At 43.3% G+C, this 24,774-nt stretch overlaps 1 protein-coding gene across 3 annotated transcripts in view; it reads left to right on the plus strand.

Annotated features, from left to right (window-relative positions):
• The window catches only part of PRICKLE2 (prickle planar cell polarity protein 2), a 192,542-nt gene that overhangs the window by 131,147 nt on the left and 36,621 nt on the right, over window positions 1-24,774 (plus strand). For all 3 annotated transcript variants that reach the window (XM_032801038.1, XM_032801041.1, XM_032801040.1), the window contains 4 exons: window positions 2,568-2,751; window positions 20,386-20,499; window positions 22,462-22,599; window positions 23,944-24,147. In XM_032801038.1, the coding sequence (XP_032656929.1) occupies window positions 2,568-2,751; window positions 20,386-20,499; window positions 22,462-22,599; window positions 23,944-24,147 (640 nt within the window). The remainder of the gene's footprint in view (window positions 1-2,567; window positions 2,752-20,385; window positions 20,500-22,461; window positions 22,600-23,943; window positions 24,148-24,774) is intronic.

Raw genomic sequence — 24,774 nt, forward strand, 5'->3', positions numbered from 1 at the left:
CCAGCAACTACGCACATGTAAATACAAAAAAACAATATAAGCCTATTGTTTTTCTACCTTTGTACTCACAACTTGGAAACAGAAGATTAGAAAAGCCTGGAGCTAAAAAGATCCTCTCTCAGAGCCGAGAGAGCACAGAGTCACAGACAAAAGACACACACCCAAAAATTCCCTCCCTGAGCTTTGAAAAATTCGGTTTCCTGATTGGTCCTCTGGTCAGGTGTTTGGTTCCCTTTGTTAACCCTTTACAGGTAAAAGAAACGTTAACCCTTAGCTATCTGTTTATGACAAGAACTAAACCCTCTAGAACAGTGCTTCTCAAAGCCGGTCTGCCGCTTGTTCAGGGAAAGCCGCTGGCGGGCCGGGTCGGGCCAGTTTGTTTACCTGCCGTGTCCTCAGGTTCGGCCGATCACAGCTCCCACTGGCCGTGGTTCACTGCTCCAGGCCAATGGGGGCGGCAGGAAGCGGTGCGGGCCAAGGGATGTGCTGGCCGCTGCTTTCAGCAGCTCCCATTGGCCTGGAGCAGCGGGCCAGTGGGAGCTGCGATCAGCTGAACCTGCGGCTGCGGCAGGTGAACAAACCGGCCCGACCCATCAGGGGCTTTCCGTGAACAAGCGGCAGCCCTAGTTTGAGAACCACTGCTCTAGAATACATATCAAATTCTGAAATGCAAATTATTAGCCTCTAACAACATTATTTATTCCTACCATATTGTCGCATGTTGAGCTGCTTGTAATCATACCATAAAATGAGATAGAGACAGTTGTGAAACCAGCTGTTCTGCTTTTCCACAGTAGCTGATTAATTAAAGTATTCACATGAAATTTGTGCCTGGATTATTTTTTAAGGTAACAGCCACAGGCTATACTGAGCCCCTTTGATGGACTGGATGCAAGCCAGATGCACTCTGTGCATTTGGTCGGTGTGTATTTTAAATCTGATGAAAAGTAGAAAATGGGAAAATCTGGCAGATCTCCCTGGCTTGACTTAACGGAGCTTCTTGTCTTTTGCGACGGTGCAAGGGCTCTGTGGAAATGTAGACAAAAACTGGATCAGAGTCCTAATAATATTAGCTCTCTTTGAAGCAATGGCTAAAATGAAATAAGGAAGTTTGGGAGAAAAAGGCCACAAAGTCTACCTGTTCCTGCTTTCAGGTTTTCCTTGGCCGTAAATTATAGCAAAAGAAACCAGCAAACTGTAAACCCATTCCTGCCCTTGTTTTCTGTATTGCTTCATCGCTTTCTGAGTAACAGATAGCAGGCTTGAATCTGCCCTTGCTGCAGTAGCGTAAATCATCGCTGAAGTAAATAGTGCAAGTGAGCGCAGAGTCTTACACATTAAACGGAAAGCACACACTGATAGGCCGTGTTACGGAAAAGCATTTTATCTTCTCATACCGCCGATAACAGCCCGATTCATCCGAATTTCATCCGAATTTCACTCCCTCGTCTCTGAATCTCAGTCCCCCAATGTGAATCAGACCCAGCAACCTCCCTGGTTACACAGTCACCCATCACGTACCACCGATAACAGCCCGATTCATCCGAATTTCACTCCCTCGTCTCTGAATCTCAGTCCCCCAATGTGAATCAGACCCAGCAACCTCCCTGGTTACACAGTCTCCCATCACTCCATTCACTGATTGTGCTTCATGTCCTTGAAGCAGGTCAGGTAAATGGGGTTGCACTGTGTATCTTCTTGGCCTTTCCCCAGTGCTTCTTCCTACTACCATTCAAGACCATGGAAAACCTCTCCTTGACTTTAATAATGCAAGATCAGGCTGAATGAGCTAAAAAAAGGGTGATACATGCGATGAATTAAACTAGTACATTTCTGAATGGATGGCAACTTTTAGGTGTTCTGTTACTAGTTATTTGTATTGCAGTAGCACCTGGAGGTCTCAGTGAGAGATTGGAGCCCCATTGTGGTACATGCTATACAAACACATGTGACAGATGATTCTTGCCCTAAAGACCTTACAATCTAAGTAACTGAAAGAGAGACTATTGCCGTGGGATTGTGTTTCATAGCATCTTTTAATTTAACAGGCTTAGATTATAATACGTTTTATGCCATTTTAAAGCAAATTTATGTGATTAGAGTGGCAAAGGAACTTTTCATTCACATCTTTCCGTTTAAACTGACATTGTCCATATTTAATAGTACAGGCTGGGTCCTCGACTGGTGTCAGTCTGAAGTCACTACAGCTCTGCCAGTTTAAACTAGCTGAGAGTCTGCTCTACGCATATTTATTAGCCCTGTGGAAGTTTATTTCTCAGCATAAAGGAGGAAACAATTCTCTCTCTGACTACCTTTAACAATCTGTTACAGTCCTTGACTCCCCGAGGTTGTTTTAGCAAGTCTGGACGTTTTTTTTCCCCAGAAAAGACATAAATACAGAATTAGAAAACTGCTCTGGATGAATTGGGTTATTGCCAGGGGCATGCTGCCAATGAGTATGTGTTTATAGTTTGGGATCTGAGCTCTGCTGATTGGCAGCGATCACTCAGATTGTTTCTTTTTCAAAATGAAACTCACAGTTGGATCTGTTTCTTCATAATTTACAGGAAGATTTGCCTTCACTGTAAGTGCCCACAAGAAGAGCACTTTGTAACAGTAATGCCTCTGGAGATGGAGAAGACGGTGGCCAAGCTCATGTTTGACTTTCAGAGGAATTCCACTTCTGATGATGACTCAGGCTGTGCCTTGGAAGAGTATGCATGGGTGCCTCCAGGGCTGAAGCCAGAACAGGTAAAACCTTTGGTTTAAAATGTACTTTAAAACTCTATTTTAGAAACAATTAGTCTGATTTTTCAAGGGTGTTGAGTAGGAGATATTCACTTGCAGTACGTTCTTCAGCCACTAGATGTCTCTGTGTGCTGCAGTGTAACAGATACAGGTAAACAAGTGAGACAAAACTGGGACTTGTGCTGTGTGGAACCTGCCCATTTTTCTTTTCTTTTTTTTTTTCCTTTTTTTTTTCTGGGTCACTGTAGTTGTTTTCTGTAATGCCTCCTCTTTAAGAAAAACTGAGTCTATAGATCATGAGACATAAGGAACCAAAGTAATTGTGTGACTCCCTGCACTAAGACCAAAGGAGCATGTGAGGTACCCAGCCCTTCTAAAGATCTGGACAAATGCTCGTACTTTCCCCATATGGGTTTGGTTTCTCATCATACTATCTATAACTCACCGGATAGAGTCACTCAAATGACTAAAATGAAGGTTACATATTTCTAGATAGGAAATTAGTAGGGTGGATTTATCCCAGTATGTTGTCAGTGTAAAATGTTCATTTATTTCGATTATTTGCAGTTTACTTGATTTGTTTAGCCTTTATACTGAGCTTTTACATTTTAGATTTAAAGCTTAATTTCCAGAGGAGATTGTGAAGTGAGGTTAGCCTTGATAATTACTATGGTGATCGTTCTGAAATCATACAAGGAGTCTGAAATAGGGTGGGAAGCCTATATTCTTAGTCTTATATTAGCTGTCTTTAAATATTCTGTTTTCCCTAGCTTTATTCCGAAAGTCTTTGGCATTTCCTGAAATATTTTGGCACCACCCACAGGCTGTAAATATTATCTGTCAGACTGGAGAAAATCCAGTTGCATTTTTCTTTCTTGTCTCTACAAGCATTACAGCAATGCCCAATCCCTGCTTTAAACTCCTTGGCACCTTACATTTCATCTATTGCCATCTAGCTGGGCTAGTTCAGATTCAGCATTGTTTTCTTTCAGCTTTCACAGGACAGAGATTTCCTTTGTGCCTTCCCAGAGACTCGGAGGACACACATTTAGAGTCAAAAGAACCCAAATTCCAATATAATGGTGGCACATGCTCCAAAAGAACATTGAAGTCAGCCCCTTGTGTGCATGCTTGTTTTATTTCCAAGATGCTTTGAATGCAGACACATCCTGAGAAATAATGCATGTGCACGGAGCATTGGTTCAGGGTCTTTTAAATCTAAAAATGCTGCCGAGGATGTTGAAAGTCTGACTTACCGCCCAGGTTAGTCCATTTTAGTCTATTAGCTTCCAGCTTGTGCTTCTCTCTGAGGTCACTTTGCTCCTTGACATGAATATTAACTTTCTAGTTGTGGTTCTCGGTCCACCTTATTTGATCTTCAGACTAACAAATGTGCAACTCTGGGTCTGGCTGCAATCACCACGGAGATGACATAGACGGAATACATACTGTGAATGAACAAAGTCTAGTGCTGTGAACCTAACTCGCTGTTGCTAAGATGGATGCTTTAAGACTTTCTGCTGATCTTAGCCAGGAGCCGTTTTGGGACCCATCCTATTTCTAATGAGCCTCTAAGGGCACAAAGTCATGGGCTGATTCATCTATACTGTGGAAAAACTAGGCCAATAGTAGACTTTGCAGGCTCCCTAGGAAAACCCTGGTGTGGTGCTATAATTAAGTCCACACACATGATACCTGTCCCTTCCCCCATCCTGCAGCCTCCTGTCTACTAGGCCCTGACCCCTACTTCTGGCCCAAATCCATTCAAGAAGTTCCAAACCGTTGGGTGACTGGATCAGGAGGTGGAGTGAAGCACAGTTACCAAGAGGCATAACTGGGGTTCTTCAGGGAGGGGATTCAGTTTCTGCAGCAACTTGCTGGTACTGGAGTTGTACATAACTGCAGCCAGGCACATGGCTTCCTCGCTGATAAGTCAGTTGTGTGTACATGATGTGGAGTCCCTGGAAGCACTGTGTCTTATACAACTGCATAGGGCTAAGGCAGCCATTAAACTAGCTATCGGGCCACATTCTGATCTGGTCTGGATTCGCTTCTGTGAATCTGGAGTAAATCTACTGAAATATGGATTTGCGGACAGGGACTGTTTCCATGGTTTTTGTTACTTTTCTATAGCATTTCTCTGATGGGCTGGTGGGGGGAGTTTTTCTTCAGTTTTCAACTTTACTAAAATCTCTTTTAAAAAAAAAAAAGTCTGAGTAGATTAGGAAATAATCCCATGGAAGACTAGAACTTTCTAGATATGTTTGGAACACAGAGCTTCCATCTCAGTAAGACACAATAATTTACTAAGAGCCTTTGAAGGCTGTCAGAGGAGAAGATGGCCAACATCCATCATTCATGATCAGTTAGTCTTAAACTGCTGCTTCTGTCCAAGATTGCCAGCGATTTAATGTTTCCTTTTTCCGTTTAGTTCCCCCAGTAGATCTAAGGTCTACAAGAAAAGAAGTATTTCCATTTTCCTTTGGCATCAGTAGATGAAATTATAAATGACTATGAGATCACATCCCCATGTATGACCAATCCAGAAATCCCTTATTCACAAATACAGTAGCGGGTTTTGACAGCTTCGATATATCATTACAGAATTCTGATGGTCCAAAAAGTCGCTACCTAGATGTTTGTTAAGTATATTTTCAGGAGAGTCGGTGCAGTCAGACAAACAATGGGGTGCGTTCTTGCCCACTTGTTCAAATATGGTCAATTGGAAAATGATGCATGCTGACCATGTAAGAATCAGGTTGGTAACTTGATGCACATTATTTAATAGTAATAGAAATTTGGGGTCAAGGATTTTATAAATAATGATATAAGAATTGTGTTTATTAGCTAGGTTAAAACCACAGTAGCTGAACAATGGTGTTCAATGCATGGGACTACAAAGTCTTTTACAAAATGGCTGTCATTTGACCTCAGCTGTGGAAAAAAATTGATCTCAGAAGACAGAAAAGCTCTTAAGTCCCAATTTCAAAAGACTGGAACATTGGCATGAAAGAAATCACTTCACGGACCTGATCCAAAACCCATTTGACTTCAATGGATCAAGGCCTCTGTGAGCATCCGATTTATAAGATTAACTGAAAATATCTTTTTTCTTGGAAAGGGATTTATCTCTTAGGTGAAGGAAAACACAGATATGCCCGTGAGGGGTATGTGGGATGGCTAGGGACGAACCATTATAGGGAAGGCCTATCCAGTCCAAGACCGGTTTTGTGCAGTATTTGTTGTTCCTCCATAGTTCATTACTCTTATATGTGTTTTGCATCTCAGTATTAAAAAACCAGTAAAGACAAGTAAACTGGAATCAGAGTCCAGCGCTCTCCGCTGACTCAGGAAATCTGGGAGACAGTGTCAGGAACCAAACTCTTGGCTGGAGCTGGTGCTCTGCTAGCTAAATCTTCACAGGGCTCCCTGCAGGTATGTTCCATTAAGGGCATACATTTCACATTGTAAATGTGTGGTTTCTATATTGTTGGACACTGCAGGAGGGAGTGGGGGGGTTGGAGTTCCCAGGGGCTGTGGTTTGTTAGCTAGAGAAATTTAGACCAAGCTTTAACATCCCTACTTCATTTCTGAGTAGGAGGGATTTTTGTGGGTTTATAGCTTGTTTCAGGAGCACTCGCTTGCTCTCTCAATGGCTTTCGAAATTCAAAGCGGCTTCAGTGCTGGTTCCAATTTTTCCAAAATGTCACATAGACTGAGCTACAGAGATATTTAAAAGCCCCATCAAAGCCAAAAGCTTGATGCAGCCTTAATGTTGGCATCTGTACTGTGCCTCAATATGAGAAAGGGGTGTGATGGGCACGTTCTGTAAGACAGTATTTAGTGCTCCTCTTTTTCAGCTGCCCCATAACCTCCAGTTGGGTTTCCTGTCATTCCCAGACTCAAACCCCCCTTTATGTAGCAAAAAAAAATTAATCCCCTCTTGTTGATAGCGCAGTGGCTCAGGACAAGTCCCTTAAAAGTTACAAAAATATGATCTAAGGTAACATTAATAGTGTTAAGGGTCATGAGACCAATTTCTTCCACAACAAACACTGCAGTCTTGGCCTTGAGAGCTTTGCAACGTAGTGTGAACTGAGCAGCTGTCACAGAGAATCTATTCAATAGTTAATACATGCAGTGGCTTCTGTTTTGTATCTTTGGCTAGACATATATGAAGGAGGCCTAGTTTATAATACCCTCAAGCTACAACAGTAGCTATTCTAGCCGTTAAGCTGCAGGGCAAAGAACAGCCAAGGGTCTCTTAGAGCTTTAGTCAAATTTGCAGACTTAACCACTAAAATTAAAGTTGTCAACTATTGCAGCTTTGCATCCGGGAGAAGTAAAATGTATTTTTAGATGCTCTGCCTTGCTTTGCTACCTGTGCATTGCTCAGGTTGTGCAAAAGGAACAGACCCCATCTCCCAGCTGAAGATTGCACAGGATTGGGGAGTCCCCAAGAGAGAAAAGGCCAGTATAGCCAGGTCACGCTCGCTACAGCCCCTGATGCAGCAGATGTGTTGGTGGCAGACACGAGAAGTGGCCAGGGCATGCTGTGTTCTGACAGATGTTCTCTTGGGGCCCTCTGCCAGCTGGCGCAGGTTACAGTAGCTTCATGCTGCTCTAGATTCATAGATTTGTTTTACTTGGAATATGTTTTATTGTCTCTATAGATTCATCCTCTAACGTGCTGTGGGGGCGATGCTGGGAATCAGGGAACAGTAACCCTGTTCATGGCGCCTGCCTCTCTCTCTGCTTCACTGAATGTAATCACGATAAAGCGGAGAATCCAACCCGTTGTTCAGTGGGATCAATTTGGTCCTCTAGCTGATGGAAATGACTGGAGCAGTTTGATTCTTGTGGAATTTCCCTTCCCTGACTTGTACTATCAGGGAGTTAATTAGCTTGTTTGTATAAACCATTAACATCAGAAACCAGATGCTGGTAGTTCTCTATTTACTTTTCTTTTCTTTAAACTGAATCTAAAGTAGTTTACATGTTTTGAAACTGGAAGTGTATGTGTCCTGGGCAGCAGAGGTAAGAAGCAGGGGAAATATCAAGGACAAGGAAATTAAAACTGACACATCCCACAGTGTTAGGTCTTTATTTCAGCATGCAACATCCGCTACCTTTGCATGTCAGTGTGGCTCTAAGTGTTATATGCTACTGTAAATACAAAAGAATTCTCAGTTGGTACACTCCGGTGGATTTCTAAACATGCCAATGATGTTACCTGCAGTAAATGATTATCCCAGTTCTCACAGGCTCCTGGGATTAGTGCTGTTAGGAGGGGTTTTGATGCAGTGAGTTGGTAGATCCCAGCATAAAATAACTGCTAATCATTTTTACAAGTTATCTTAAAGGGTCATTGTAAGGCTACAGTTAGGTTTTGTCCCCTCCTCGTCTCCCTCCCAGGCTTTTACAAAATCTAACACCAGTCAATATTTTTCCACAATTTCATTCTTTTTCTGTAATGCCAATGAAGTCATCTTGCTTAAAGAATGTTTGCAAACCAAGCCTTGCAGAGTTCTGCTAGAGCATGAGTGTGACTGTGTAGAACACCACTGAAACTGACTCATCTACTTCTGCCATCCATGCCGAGAGAAATGGAAGAAGTAAAACCAGCGAAAAGTTTATGGGGTCATTGGTAACTGTCATAAGTAGATAGGTAAGGGTTAATTTTCTTTTACCTGTAAGGGGTGGACAGGGGGGAATCAAGCACCTGACCAGAGGACCAATCAGAGAACTGGATTTTTTTTAAAGTCTGGGAGGGAAAGGAACTCGGGGTCTTTTGTTTCTCCCGGCTATGGATTGAAACAGCTTTTCTGCTAACTCCAATCTTCTTTCTAATATTCTACTATCAAGTGTGAGTACAAAGGAAACCAAGCAATAGGCTGTTATGTGCTTTGGTTTGTATTTACATGGGTGTAATTGCTGGACTGGTTTAAATTGGCTATTTTTTGAATCAGACTGTGTATTCCTAATTCTTATAAGCAAGAGCCTGTAATTGACATCTTAATGCAGTGGGTTATATTTTTCTGTATTTTCTTTCTTTTTATATAAGGTTTCTTTTTAAAACCTGGTTGAGGTTTTTGGTTTTTCTCTGGTGAGGCTACAGGAAAGGGGGGTGGAAAATCTCTTTATGTTAGCTTTACTAGGTTTGAATGCATCACCTCAGGGGGAGGGTGATTTCCCTCTTTGTTTTGCCTTCAAGGAGTTAAGTACTGCATCGCCCAGGCTCACCCAGGGAGGGAAGCTGGGGAGCAGATAACGAGGAGACAAGGGGGAGGAGCTTGTTTTCCCATTTGAGATAGGGAGACCCAGGGGTTCTGGGTCTTGGGGGTCCCCTAGGGAAAGATTGGGGTGACTCGGGGTGACCAGGAGCCCTAAAATCCTGGTTGGTGGCAACGAGATCAGAGCCAAGCTGGGTATAAGCTTGGGGGAGTTCATGTTAAGCCCCCAAATTTTGGATGCTAAGGTCCAGATTTGGGACAGAGGCTTTATCACAGTAACAAAGGGATTTTTTAACTCAAATTTTTTTTTTACCTGTCTCTATCCCTTTAAATATGACTAGAAAGACAACAGGAACAACACTGCCAGCAGGACCGGCGCTAGGGTTTCTCGCGCCCTAGGCACACAGCCATTTCACCGCCCCCCCCCCCCCCGATCCCGCAGCTCCAGTGGAGCTGCCGCAGGCATTCCTGTGGAGGGTCCGTTGATCCGTGGCTCTGGTGGAGCTGCCACAGGCATGCCTGCGGGCGGTCCACCGGAGCCGCACAAGCAGCCAGCCGTCCGCAGGCATGACAGTGGCACCTCCACCGGAGCCACCTGCCGCCCCCCCCGCCCCCAGCAAAATGCCGCCTTCTGAATAATCCTGGTGCCCTAGGCGATTGCCTAGGCTGCCTAAATGGTAGCGCTGGCCCTGACTGCCGGTTAATGATTGAATAAGAAACATGGCAGAATTCTGATTTGCCAATAAGAGTTCTGAGCAATCCTCATAAAAAGAGCCAGATCCTCAGCTAGTGTAAATTGGCATATTGAGGGGTTGCCATTTGGTCCTATGCCACTCTCTCTGCAGCCCTGGGTGTCTTGATGGGGGAGGAATGGCCTCTGATTTTAAAGTAGCTGAGAATCTGACCCATGATGTACATCAGATAATTCAGATCTACCTGTGCTTTGCCGTTAGACCTCCAGAATTTTAAAGCCCCAGTTTCTAAGGGCCCTTGAGGGTGCATGTAGACTTATAGGAAGATGAAGTTCTCATCCCACCTAGGATTTTCATCTACGATACGCCTTACCCGAGTACACCTGTCTTGTACCGTGAGGCTTAAAATCAAAGACAGAATGATTTCCAGCGCCGGAGGCATGGGATTATATGCACACCTTGGTGTTCCTCAATTATTATATGGATTAATGTGGTTTTAAATACTAACAAGCATACAAGGATTCTTTTAATATGATTTCTTTCCTGCCAGAGAGATTTATTTATTCTTCCTGCGTGATCGCCGCTGGGCTCCATTAGCTAGTCAAATTGTTTGTGGTCGCTTCCCGATCTTAGATTAGTTTTCATTTGTTCTCTATGTGTTTATCGCTAGGTCCATTCCAACACTTGTTATCCAAATCTAGTTCACCTCCCTGTGCATGTCCTCTTAGCCCCCGCACACACACACACACACTTTGTCTCTCTGAGCCAGAACAATGGTTCAGCCCAGTATGGAATGTTTAGGGAGGAAATTAAGTGGAGAGATTCCAGAGGTTCACGCCAAAATCCAGTCTTCATGTACTAAAATAGAAAAAATAATTGGCTTCACAAAACGTTTTGCCTTCCTAGTTTGGATTTAATTATAGTGTCCAGCCCCAGCCCTGGACAGAAAATGGATGAGGGAAGGGATGGTCTTCTGGTTAAGCCATTGGATCTGGGAGTCGAGATCTGGGTTCATCTCCTGACTTTGCCACAAACTCCCTGTGTGACCATAAACCAGCCATTTAATCTCACTGCTCCTTAGATCTGCATCTGTAAGATGGAGGATATAAATGCCTCCTTTCTGTCATGTCTGTTGAGCTTGTTAGCACTTCAGGGCGGGGGCTCTCTCTTACTATGTGTGTGTACAGTGCCTACCACATGGGCCTAGATCTCAGTGAGAGGAACCTAGACATTACCATGGTGCGACTTCTATGAATAGTAAGTACTAGTCATCTCTCTGTGGTATCTGATTAGCTGTTTGTGTGTTGACTTAATATAAAGGCTGTTTGTCAAAATATATTGTATCATATACTATTCATGGGGAAACATGATGGGCCAAATTTGCAGAGGGATTTTAACACTTCCTCTAATTTTGCAGATGCTGTAATTTTCATGCATAGAAGTTGTAGAACTGTGTTCCGTGGACATGTAAATAAGGGCACATGCAAAATTCTGGAGGTATATATTTTTTTAATTTAACCCAGTTTGAATCATATAAATATAAATTCCAACTACAGCAAGAGAACAGTGTTCATTTCTTTAGAGGTATGTCAGTTTTAAATGTACACTATTCAAGGCCATGAACCATCTCGTAAAAATGCATTTAATAAGCGAGTCTTCAGGGAGAAGTCAGAGTGAGACTAGAACCTGGATCCCTGAGTTTTAAGTGGGCTGCCGGATGAGTTGTAGAAGCAGCTCTCCTAGTTCAAGCCCGTGCAGACTTGTTTAAACTGTTTGCTGCATTCTTCCCTCTTAAGCCAACGTTCGTTTTCAAGCTCTCACACAGAGGGTCATGAGATGAGGCCTCAAGTGGATTTCACATATACACACATGTACCAGCAGAAACGGCCCCACACCTCATTATGTAAACAGCTCTGCATGCCGACATGATAAATTCACTTTCGGTGAGGGGTCAGTGAGGAGGGATAAGAACTCTATATGTTCCCAGATAGGATTATAGAATCAGGAGCTCTCTGCTGCATAAGCGAATCCTGCAGCAATGTTAGCTCTCTCTCATGAGTCCCCGCCTGATCCCTGATTAGTCACATGTAACATGTGACTCATCATCCTGCTGTCACTGGTGAACTTCAATGCATCCTGCTCCCTGACTGACTGCTGACATTCGTGGATTTTGCACAGAGCCATGGACTGGATATAAACGTGTGCCTCTCAGTAACTGCTGATTGAACAATATGCTGCAGATCCACACCCAGTTATATACTTAATGTTTTTAGTTTGCATAGGGCTAGACCCTGCAAAGTTCTGAGTGTGCTGGCCATGATCCAAGGAAGCACTTGAGCATGTGCTTGACTTTAAGCACATGAGTGAAGCTCATCATCAGAAGCAAGCTCCCCACAGACCAGAACACACCGACTCAAAGCGGTGCCAGACCCTGCCTGAATAACAGATGCAAAACCTGCAGACATAATATCTCCACTGGTACGATTATCAATACCCCTCACAAGAGATCCTTCAAGACCCACGGTTCCTATACATGCCAATCACAACCTGTGGTGTATCTCATCCAGTGCACCAAATGCCCCAGCAACAACTATGTGGGTGAAACCAGAAAATCACTATGTTCTCGAATGAACTCGCACAGAAAAATGATAAACAACAAAAACACCCTATCTTCCATGAGTGAACGCTATTCACAGAGCGATCGCTCCGTATCTGATCTCTCAGTCCTTGTCCTCAAAGGAAACCTGCACAACACCTTCAAAAGACAAGCCTGGGGTCTGTTTAAAACCCATGTTCAGTGTTCATATCAACCAAACCCAGATATTTAAACTTCCTGCATTAATGATCTTGGAACTTTGGCAACATACATCACCTGCTAAGAAAGGCATTAGGGACAGGCCGGGTTGAAGCTGAGATGTTGGAAATACCAACTATGTAACACACTGCCCCGTGATCACATCTCCTTTAGTTGTGTTGGCCAGACACTAGAAAATTGCTACTTTCTCACGGCTAAACAAGTTCTCCCGTAGCCCCAGAGTTAGAGGGCCGTGGTTTTGGTATCGAAGGCTCTGATATTACAGTAATGAAGACCATGCAGCTATCTGGACAGAAAACAAAGAGAGAGATCAGTATCCCTGTGTTACGTTTTAAGAGCAATAAAGCTTTTAAATATTAAAAAGTTATTTATGTTGTGGAATTGTATTTTGGGTGGTTGTTGCTACAATGAAACCGAAGCAGAGGAATAGTCTAAACTGTAAAAAGGGCTTTATTTTCGCAATCTGAGTAATCAGATCCCAGACTGACATTTTAATGAGAAATAAGTAAATAAGAGCGTCTCATTGCCATGTGGCTGTAGAAACATGAGACCGATTATTTTTCAGAACAGCTGGTGCAGTTTATATTTCTAAACACTCAGTCTCAAATGTTCAGATACCATCCAGAGTTTGTCATGGGAGGGAAAAAAAATGGTTGAGCCCCACTTTGGGAGAGCAGCTCAAGGCAAAAGAGACAGCTGATGCTACTCCCCCTTCCTTGCACATGGAATGTCTTTGTGAAACAATAGCTTGAATCCCTGCAGTGTGAGCAACCTTTTCTTTCTGAAAGAGGTTCTGCATACTTAGTCACTAGAAGAAAATAGACTCACCAAAGGAATCTGAAGTTATCATTTATTCATACTTTGAAGGTTAAACTTCTAAACTGAGGAATTAAACTGAAAACAGTCCCAGAACTAAGACTGGAAAAATACAGGCATTAGTGTACTAATGTAATTATTTCCCTCAATTAATTGAATAGAGTTGGCTCAACTTTAAAGAATTTTTTTCCTAGTTTCATTTTACAAGGATTTTTTTTCTTTTGAAGGAGCTATTAATTTCCAAAATAGGTATTAGCTTTTTTGCTAGTAATGTCTTCTTTAAAATGTATATTGTTTGATCTACTCTTTGAGGTGGATGGGGGAAGATGAGACTCACATGCTTTGGGAAAAGAACGATCAGTATAAAGATCAATATCTTTCATTTTGTCTTGTTTTCCTCTGCTTGTTGTGTGAATTTCAGTGTGTGTGTGTGACAGAGAGAGAGAGAGGCCTCCTTAAAAGCAAGACTAGGCCTGTTGAAGTTACTCCCCTTGCCTTGCCAGTATTTCTGAGTCCCACCCTACAATGCCTTTCTGTTCCATTACTGTCAGGTCCAGGTTGTATCTTGGGGTCTGTGACGTGGGTTAACTTTTATTAGGATTTGGCCTGAGATCTTTTAAATTCCTTCACGGTGGATCTAATTCAAATCTGACACAAGTCACAGAGGAGAGAGGAACACAGATTAATTCAGAGTGAAATCTAACCTAGCCTCCTCAAGAGCCTATGAATTATAACAGTTCTTTTTGCTAAAATAGCTACAGACAAAGGAGGTTGTTACACAGAGAAATAACACAAAACTGAACTTTTATGTTGCATGTGGTGGAAGTATGAATAATGTAGTAATTAAAAATAATTAACAGTAAAAAAGATTTATTTGGGTTACGCTACAACACAATTCTGTGGTGTAATCAAATCTTATATGCATTTCCGACCTCCTGCAGAAGTCAGTGGAAAGACTCCTATTCATGTCTGTGGGCTTTGAATTAGGTCCTTACATAGCATCTTCCATCTGTATTTTACCTGTGATGAATTAAAAGCACAATGATTCACTGTGTGCAGACAAATGACATTATGCCCATTTCACAGTTAAGCAGACTCAGACTTGGAAGGAACAAATTTTTCAGACGTCTCTACTTATGTGGGATGCCCATCTTGAATTCTCCTTCATTATTATTTATTTATTTATGTATTTATTTATTAGTATTACCTAATGCCTACAAGCCCTAGTCATAGAGCAGAACCCCACTGAGCTAGCTCTGTACAAATGAAAACAAACAGGCAGTCACTTAGGGCCTGTACCGTTCTCACTAACATCACAGACTTGGAGGTGCTTTGCACTAGAGCTGTTTGGAAATGGGCTGGGAGAGTCTGGGGATGATTCTGGCTTTTTGTCAGAAAGAAAAGGAAAACTGACACGTTTTAGGTTTTTCAGTGAAAAGTTGAAGTTTTCCACAGAAAGCAGAAACTTTCCCTGAAAGTTTTTTGTTTAATCAAAAATACCATTTTCTTTCAGAAAAAGAAAGTTTTCAACGAAGCTGGTGCGCTTCTGAAATTAGGCCTACGTATCTCAATTTGGCCCCCACAAATTAATGGATGTTGTTGAAACTCTTGGCAGAACCAAGAGTAGAACATATGATTCCTGCCTCACAGTTCCTGTAACCATTAAACTAGACTTCCTATCCAGCTGTGAATTGATATCAAAAGGCATTAAGGGTACAGTAAACAGCTAAACAATAGACTAAACATAGAGAACTGTGACAGCTTCTAAACTAGGTTAACACCAAGGATTTGTCATATTCCTTGGTATAAACTTTAATTTCCTGGCACATTTGCTCTAAGTTGAAAACCCATTTATTTCCAAACTATTTTTTTCCCCTACTAGCATGTGAACCTTCTGTACGGAGAGAAAATTGCCATCAAATGTGAGATTCCCTTTCACACACGTGAATTTGTCTCAGACTGGGTGAGACAATACTTTATGCTCTCCTGCTGCAACCTGGCTGAATCTCGGTGCAGTCTGTCAGGACACAGCAAAGCCGATGAATCGGTAATAGAACTGGGCAAATAACGGATAATTTGGTTCAGTGGCACACCAACAAAATCCAGAGGAGAAAAATTGCTTCAGGTCAATCCAAAATGACCATTTAAAAATGTTTCTCACTGAAACAAAACAAAAATTTTGTCCAACCCAAAATGAAACATTTTCAGGAGTAGTTTTAGGGGTTTTTTTAGTTAAATCTAGCTCCATTTCTAAACAAAATATCATTTTGGAATGAAAAGTCAAAACGTTTTGACTATTTTGATTTTCTTCCCCATTTTTTGCAGCCAAAACTATTTTCCAAACTCATTCGAATTCATGAACATTTTCGGTCATCCCTTAGCTGCATTTTTCAGCAAGTTACATCGTGCACACACTAAAAATTGTCCTGCTCTACTCAATAATGCCTCAGATAAAGGGACTTCAACCTGTGTGTGTGTTAAACACTACATGATCTGCAAAAAACCTCTGTAGGATGGATACAGACAGCATCTGTTCTACACAGCCAGGAATGCTCAATGGACGGCTCAGTGATTGTCCCAGTCCTAGAGAAAAGAATTCAGTCCTGTGCCCACATCATATCGCTGAGGGATGCATTGGGGGAAAGAATCTTTCTCCCCCAAGCTGCAGAGCTGTTCCACAGTTGCTGCTTCAGCCTACAATTTCTGCATGTGTAATAAGCCCTCACCACTGCAAGGAAGATGGGGGTGGGTGGGATTTGCGTAGGAAAGATTCCCAGCTCTGATGCAACTTCTCCTTTGCATTGGGGCATAGAGCTGTACTCCATGTGGGCGGAGTGCCAGAGTCCATCACCTGCACTCCCTTCTCCAAAACCCACAATGGAACCTCACACACCAGGTCCACTGTCCACCTTGGAAGGATATCCCCCTCAATATCTAGCTGGGACCCTTCACTTAAGGTGTCAGACACTCAGGGCTTCTCTAAAGTTACCGGTAGATCGGCACTGCTGCAGTCGATGCAGCGAGTGTTGATTTAGCGGGTCTGGTGAAGACACGCTAAATCAATCAATGGGAGAACACTCTCCCATGGATTTGTGTACTCCACCTCCTCAGGAAGTGTAAGGGAAGTCGATGGGAGATGCTCTCCCATCTACACAGTGCAGTGGCTCTAACTAGGGGAGGGATAGCTCAGTGGTTTGAGCGTTGGCCTGCTGAACCCAGAGTTGTGAGTTCAATTCTTAAAGGGGCCACTTAGGGATCTGGGACAAAAATCAGTACTTGGTCCTGCTGGTGAAAGCAGGGGACTGGACTCAATGACCCTCCAGTTCTAGGAGATAAATATATCTCCATACATTTTATTTAACTACATCAATTTCAGTGACATTATTCACGTCACTGAAGTTGTGTAAGTTAGATTGATTTGCCGTGGTAGTGTAGACCAGCCCTTTTATAAATGCACAAGGTAAAAAGCAGCTCCTAGCACATCAAGAGTTCAGAAGCTGGATCTCCATTTCCTTGCTCCAGAAGCCATAAACAAATTATATTTTTCCTTTAAAAAAAAGAAACAACAGTGTACAAAAGGCTGGATTCTGGCTTTGTTCTTACATACACACTCACAACATCAGCAATAAGACAGGTTGTGGGTATCCCGATTTTCCCCAAACCCAGGAAGCTGACATTCCAGAGACCTTCCTGGTGTTCCAGGGCAAGACGATGTCCATGTGTCTGGGTCTGGAACCCTTCCCATGGCCTCTATGTACTCTTTCCCCACTTCATCCATTTCTCTTCCAGGCGCCAGTCATTATCATGGGAGATGTGCAGGGAGGACAGAATGCAGGTGCTGACCAGGTTAAAGACTCACTCCTGCTGTGCTGCCTCCTGAGAATCAAGCAAACTTTTTTTAAAATAACCATAATTGTTCCCTTTCCCCCAACTTGTCTCCATGTCCCTAACCCATGAGCTCCTTGGGGAAGGGACCGTCCCTTCTTTAATGTCTAGAAAGCACCTAGTGCATTGTGGGCAGTAACAGCATCAAAATATAATGACCACTCTGTTTTTCCATTGTTAGAGTGCACCCGTTTGGGGCAAAGGTTTGGCTCTTTGGGTAAATACAAGCAAAAACATCAGCTGGGGGAAATATGACTGTGCAAAATCCCACATGATGAATCATGTGGCAGTCCCAAGGCATTACCTCCTCAGAGAGGAGGGTCAGTACTCGTAGGGAACAGACACATATCTTTGTGAGGACAGTCCCTCCACTGACTCTGCAGATTGACAGATACCACGTGGAAGGCCTGCCTAAGGTGATCTGAATATGACAAAATGTTTCGGGTTCATTTTAGGCAATGCCACGCAGGTCTGGGCCTGCTATTTTTGTTTTATTTTGTTTTGTTTTCCAAATTAATTTGCCCATCCCTACAGAAATATCTTGCTAAATTTATGGGAGCTGGCTCCAGCGGATCTCCTGAGATTAAACTGAAAAATCCCCAGAGGAAGCACTAATGGCCATACGTGCAGAACTTTCTGTCTGATGGCCAGGAAACAAACACCTAGTTACCAGAAACCGGATTGCAGACCTGCATTAGATCCATCATCCCTTTAGCATACAGTGTGTGTCTTACAGCTCATTACTTGAGGGACTTGAACAACATAATGTAATTTGGCAGCTAGTCAAGAAGACATTATTTCTGGACTCCTTCAACTTCAAGGGCACATTATGCATAAGATCTTTATTTACAACAATCTGAACCCAGGTGATACAGAGCAAAGAGGCTAAGCTATCGGTACAGACACTTGAGTGGAAATCTTGCAAAGAAAAATCAGCAGACCTCACTAATATGGAGGGTGGTATAGCCCAGCGCTCAGATGAAAGGTATGACAGTCAGAGATCCTGCTGGAATGTATAAGTAATTCTGCTACCGACTAGCTACGTGACCCCGGAAAAGTCAGTTAACATCTGTACGCTTCAGTTAGTCGTTCCTAATAGGGCAATATTTGCTACCTGGCACAGTGTTGTAAGGCGTAATTGTTTGTAAAGTATTTGGATATCCTTGGATGAAGGATGCTCTATAAATGCAAAGTAAGTATTATTGTATTTAGTATTTGAGTTATTATTTTCAAATAAGAGTTATTTGGAACTTTCCGTTTCTTTTCTGGTTTCCACACTAGAAGGTTGGTTGTCTGTCTCTTGCATTAGCGAAACTAATTCTGTGCCATCTGTTTGGATCATTGTATATTGCCCAGTAGGTTCTCAGGATCCAGCAGTCCATACTGCATGGAAGACCCTTGCTATCAGCAGAGCAAAAATACATATGGAGGCATGTAAAAATTCATCATCAGTATGAAAGCAATAATGGGAGGGTTGAAGATTAGGATTGCTTCAGATAAGGACTCCAAAATAAAGAGGCAGAGGGAGATTTTCAGAAGCAGCCAAGTGACTTGAAAGTTGTTTCAGATTAAGATAGGATGTGACCTTAAAGTACAATAGCTATTCCAGAATAACGCCATGTCTGAACGAGCCCTCAGAAGCACTAGCCCCATTGGAGATCAGTCCCTTAGGTATGCTGGCCAGATTTCCCCCTTAACATGCTATGGCTCCCCCATCCGTCCCTTTGTGCCCTGGTGATTGGGATGTGGGGTGTCCATAAGCGCTTTAGGGGCTAGAGGAAGGCAGGCCACTTAAAGGGTGAAAAATCTTCCTTAAACCTCTCCTACTCTCAAAATATAAATTGGCCTCTGCTGGTCGTGCATTCCTCATTCCTCACTTATCCTTTGGGAAAAGGCCCCCAAGAGAAGAGGTAAGTCGGGCAGCAACCATCTGAAAGCACCAGTGGGATAGAGAGTTCCAGGGTAAAGGACCCTCTCCCTAGTTTCTGTCCTTTGAAAGATCTTGTTAGCTGGGGCACCACAGCCCTAGTTGCAGTTGCAGTGGGGTGGCACCAGGGGAGAGGTGGTCTCTCAGGAAGGTCAGATTCCTTGGTACTTCATAGGCCAAATCCAACTTAAATTCCACAGAGGAACTGGTAGGAAGCTACTGTAGCTTCTGTGCTGTCTGAGCGAAACACTGCTAAATTAGCAGGCAGCCGCATCTTGCTTTAGATTCAATTTCTACAGAATCATAAAGTAGAGATGCACAGCTGGAGATTAACCTCAAGGTAGCGAAGGCACAAGGAACCGTACTGAGATCAGCACCCTTCTAACCAAGCACAGATTAAAGAGAGCCAACTGGCCCGCTGCTGCCAGCTGAGTATATACCCATCGCTAATTCTTTGCAATTTTCAAAGCTGACCAGTGAGCGGACAAAGGGGGACAATTTAATTTCTGTCAAACCTTAGGGGCGCTCTTCCCAAGCCTTCAGACATCACCACAGCCTCCGTTGAGTTGAGCCTCAGCCAGCAAGCCCTCAGCCAAGCCTCAATATCAGCCAGACAGCTGATGAGCTGGAGTTATGCATGTACTTCAAACACACACACATACACACGCACGGGATCTCCTAGGAGGTGGGCACAATCTCCTAGGAGGCGGGCACATTGAGCTCCACCGTGCTGTACTTTTAAATAATTGTTTTAATTATATACTCTGAGACTGAAGAGAAAAACAAGCCTTCCAACAGGTTCTATCTGCTGATTATTTTCACAAATTGTTACAGAAAAGACCTTGAGGGTTTCAGAGTAGGTGGAGGTTAAAGTACCCAGTAACATGCTGGGTGCCAGGGAGTAGCATTGTTAACCTCTGTTGCAAAGGCAGGTGCTAACACATTCTCCCGACCAAGGGAAACATGCTAACAGTATGGACATTAACAGAGAAAACGGTAAAGCACAACCCCTGAGAATTAGGTTAGACGTGAAACTCTTGCTATCTCCTCTTTTCTCGCTTTTTAAAAACAAACTGAGTTGCTTTGTTTCCATATAGATATATAGATATAGAATAACTGGATGGTTTAACTTTAAAGGCTTTTTTTTTCCATTTGCACCTTTAATTTTTAATGACCACTTGCTCTCCAAGTGTTCTGTTCTGTCAGTGGAGAAGAATGTGTCAAAGTCAATCAAGGAATTGTACTGCAGTGCCCTTTTTTAATGTTTAGGTTCACCAGTACTACAGCTGCCTCCCGGAAGACAAAGTGCCCTATGTGAACAGTCCTGGAGAGAAATTGCGCATTAAGCAGCTTTTGCACCAACTGCCGCCGCATGACAATGAGGTGAGTGGTTTAAAAATAATTTAAACATTGCAGTATATCATATTTGGCGGTGAGGGGAATGCACCTTTTTAATTTAGCGTTGGTGTCATGATTAGCCAAACCACTGAAAGAATCTTGTGTATGTTACTGCAGCTTTCAGTTGGAGTTTTCTTGATTTCATTTTAAAAAGAACCAATAAACTTTTACATTTTCTATCATCTATCTGGAATATTGTGCTATGAAAATGGTATGGCCAGGTGCCTTTCACTGTCACATATCACTGGAAGCTCCCTCATGCAAAACTCCTCTAGAATTTAATCGCCTAACTTTTTAAACCAACCTACAGCATTCGAAAACAAGTATCCAATTCTTTGTTACGTTTTCTAGAATGGTTTAAAAACTTGTAGACAAGGGAGCTCTTTCTCTGCATATTCATAAATGAATTTCTATAGAATATTAATTTCTTGAGGTCCTTACTCGTTAAGTCCCTATTAAGGTGATAGATATATTATATATTTAGAAGCTCTTGTTTTGTTTTTTAAAGGTCAAATTTTAGCTTTAATTTTTAAAATTCATCTTCCTAAAATCGAGTGGGTGCAAAACAAAGAAACCTTTCTACACTCAAAGGCAAAAACTTTGTTACAATTGTATTAAGGTTCCGGTTAAATCAACTGGAGCTAGATTTTAACTTAACTCCAAAAGTCTATACAAAGTCCTGTTTTTTCTCACCGAGGGCTTGCAAATGTCTCTAAACAGGGAGTGATTTTGTATTTGCGCTGAGTTAAGATGAGTTAAGATCTGTGATTTTATAGACGCTGAACCTCAACTCTGAGTTTCCAGTCAAAACCATTTACAGCAATTTAAGGTGTATTCAGATAATTACTAAATCCTGTGTTATTTATAAGACAGCAAAAAAGGGCCCCATCTTTTAAATTCTTTTCTTATGAGTATGGATGTTGAACTTGAATATCTCATGAAGTTCCATTGCATAAACAATGATCCGCACATTGCTTCTCTGCGAAAGACGTGTCCGTAACTTGTTTTATCTAGGTCATATTTTAATGTGCTTGTCTGTGCCTGGCAAGATGCCATATAAATACAATGCTCAGAATCCAGAAGAATTCTGAACAGCGGTGAGGACAGAGTCAAATTCTTCAGCGGCCCATCCTGTAGGCCTTGAGCTTGAGCAGCTCCCTGACAGTCTGCAGTGCCTGACAATAAATAAATATGTAATTTGCTGTTACAAGTTAGGGGCCTGATCCTAGGATTTTTCTGCAACCAGGGAGAGAGTTAGGCATCCATTTCCCATTGAAACTCAGTTAATTCGATGACTCTACTCCTGTGAGTAAGGAATGTGGGTTTGGGCCTGTTACTGCTCATGGCAATAACATTTCTCCCCAAATGCCATAACCCAATTCCATTGGGATCAAATTAGCTTCAGATCAAATCTGTAAGCATGAAAATAATATCTGAGCTGTGGAAACCTCTCATTTGCTGAACTTTTGGTGAGATTATAAATTTGATTGTTTACATCCTGCCGTTTCCCTCCCACCTACCCTCCCCCCCCAAAAAAAATTTGGAATCGCTAATAAATCCTTAGCTGAAGCTGGGCATAGAGTCTTCATCCCATACAAATAATTAGTAGCACATCATAAACTCAGGAAAAGTGGGTGTTACAGGAGAGCCATTACTGGGCTGCTCTAATACCTCCGGCATGAAAAGACTGAAGGAACTAAATGACTATCCTGCTACTGCATTATAAAGAGCACTCATGGTCTCAGCCTTTCCAAACTTGGGCCAGATCCTGAGCCAGCCTGAATCAGCATAACTGCATTTACTCCAGATCACCCCTGCTGAGTCTCAGGGGAGTAGTTCTCACTTGACTGTAAATCAACCGAGCTTTGAAAATAGTAGGCACAGTAACAAAAGGTACGTTTGTGGTTCTGTTCATGGTAAAGCAAAGTATCCCTGCTTGCCTCTTAGGTCCGCTATTGTAATTCATTGGATGAGGAAGAGAAGAGGGAGCTAAAACTCTTCAGCAATCAGAGGAAAAGGGAGAATCTAGGGAGAGGCAATGTTCGACCATTCCCTGTCACCATGACTGGAGCCATTTGCGAACAGGTAAGTGCCAATTACGGGACATGTTGTTATTCTGCCAGTGGCATCCGTTGATTCACTTGGGGTTTACTACCCCGTGGAAAGCGCGGCTATAGATCAGTTTGGATTGTTTTAAATGAGAGTAAGCCATTCTTGTCCCTGTGTTGGGCACTGGGACATCTGATCCCCCTGTGCCTATGGAGAAGGAATACATGCACCTGGTATTTACATGCATGCACTGCAGTCTCTCTACCTCTGCATCCAGGTTCTCCTGCCAGAAGCCTGAATTTATCCCTTAGGTAACTGGCTAGCTCCCAAGTGGGAACAGGCTGGGTGTTTTTAGGGGTTTCCCAGGTCAGGTACCAGGCAGTGGTGTCAATTTCATGCACTACTCAGTCCAGGCAGGTGTCCCAACCCATCCTGCCCCCCTCACAGCTGGAAATACTCCCAATTAAGCTCCAGCCTGTGCTCCCCAGAGGAACCACTCCTGCAACACTGGCTATTGACCCCCAAAACAGGGTTGAGGCAGTTAGGTTGAGCTCACACCCAGAGTGTCAATGAGGGAACCAGCTGGAAGCCAGAATGGGAAACCCCAGGGAAGCAGCCCAGTGCGAGCAAGAGGGGAGAGTTGAGTAATAAGCCCGGATCGGTAGGGGAGGTTGGTTTTGGGGCATTTAGAGAGTGGATTGTGGGAAGGGCGACTGCTGGAAGAAGGAGAAGCCAGGAGATGGAGGAAGGACGAATGGGGCCCCTGGTGTTCCGTTGAGGAAGCTGTAAGTGAAAAGACAGTATTGTTACATCTGAAGTCGTCAGAAGCATTTGGTTTTGCAGTGCAGTGATAAGTGACCAGCTGGCCAAGGAGGTTACTCCATTTGGCTTTTCTATAGAGTTCCCCAAGCAGCGGAAACTCAGCCATGCCAGGAAGGCCATTTCCCCCCTTTACAGGCCTAAGGAGGAAATGTGCCCTGAGGGCACCATGCTTGCCTGTGGGATCTGACTGGTCACCCTGCAAAGACACTGCCACAGAGCCGGAGTCAAGCCAGCTTTGGGACACTGTAGTAATTGTAGCCGACTAGTGTCCCAAGAATTCTCTCTGTTTGTCCTCTGGAGAAACTGTGCAGATTTTCTGCCTTTAACATCCAGAGAGCGATAACTGTAACGCCTAGGGACCTTCCGGGCTGCCCTAAACCACAGCCTAAGATCAAAGAGGTGGTGACACCAAAACCAGCTTTCATTTGATGGATGCAAACATATGAGCTGTCAGGCAGGGGTCGGGGGAAGCTCCTGCTTTATCACATTGTGTAAGTCAGCTTCTGAAACATGGCCTGTCAAACAAGCCCTCTTCCTGTTTTGTTCTTCTTCTACCAGTGTGGGGGCCAAATCAGTGGAGGCGACATCGCTGTATTTGCCTCCAGAGCAGGCCACGGCATTTGCTGGCACCCACCATGCTTCATATGCACTGTCTGCAATGAACTGCTGGTTGATCTGATCTACTTTTATCAAGAGGGGAAGATTTATTGTGGCAGACACCACGCTGAATGCCTGAAGCCTCGATGTGCAGCATGTGACGAGGTAAGAACAGGCTCAGCTTCGTGTCCGGGGCTTGCGTTATGCTACTTTGTGTTAATACATGAGCAGTTGAGAGTACTGAGCCACCTCTTTAAAAACTCAGCTCATCCATCCCAAACTTGCCTCTGTGGCTACTGGCCCATGGAATATGTGAAATTACTGGACGGTGGAAGTCTCCTAGCTTCTAGCACCCCTGTCTGTTTTGCTATGGGATACTGATTTGGGGTATCCTGTGGCCATTCAAGTCTGCACCTCTACTAACTACGACCGGCGCTCAGCCCGTTGGCCATGAGACTGAGAGACTCGCCATCCTAACCAAGAGGGTCCTGCCTCTCCAACTACTGCCAGAGTCCAATGGCAGGGAGCCGTATGGGTCAAAATGAGAGGGAGCAGCAAATTATTCCTGCAGGGAAGAGGAAGTGCTGCGGGTTCCGTTACTGCAGCACAAGTCCCTTTTGGTCATCTCTGCCCCATCTCTGCTTTCTTGCTGCCAGCAATAATTTTCATCAGGGAAGGGGAAGACACCACATTTGCATGGAACTCTGTTGATTTTGGGACTTCAATGAGTGATGTCCCCATGAAATGAGGAGCAACAGAGAGACGTGAATAATGAGCTTGTTACTCGGAGTG

This window comes from Chelonoidis abingdonii, chromosome 17, assembly GCF_003597395.2.
Source record: "Chelonoidis abingdonii isolate Lonesome George chromosome 17, CheloAbing_2.0, whole genome shotgun sequence".
NCBI lineage: Eukaryota > Metazoa > Chordata > Testudines > Testudinidae > Chelonoidis > Chelonoidis abingdonii.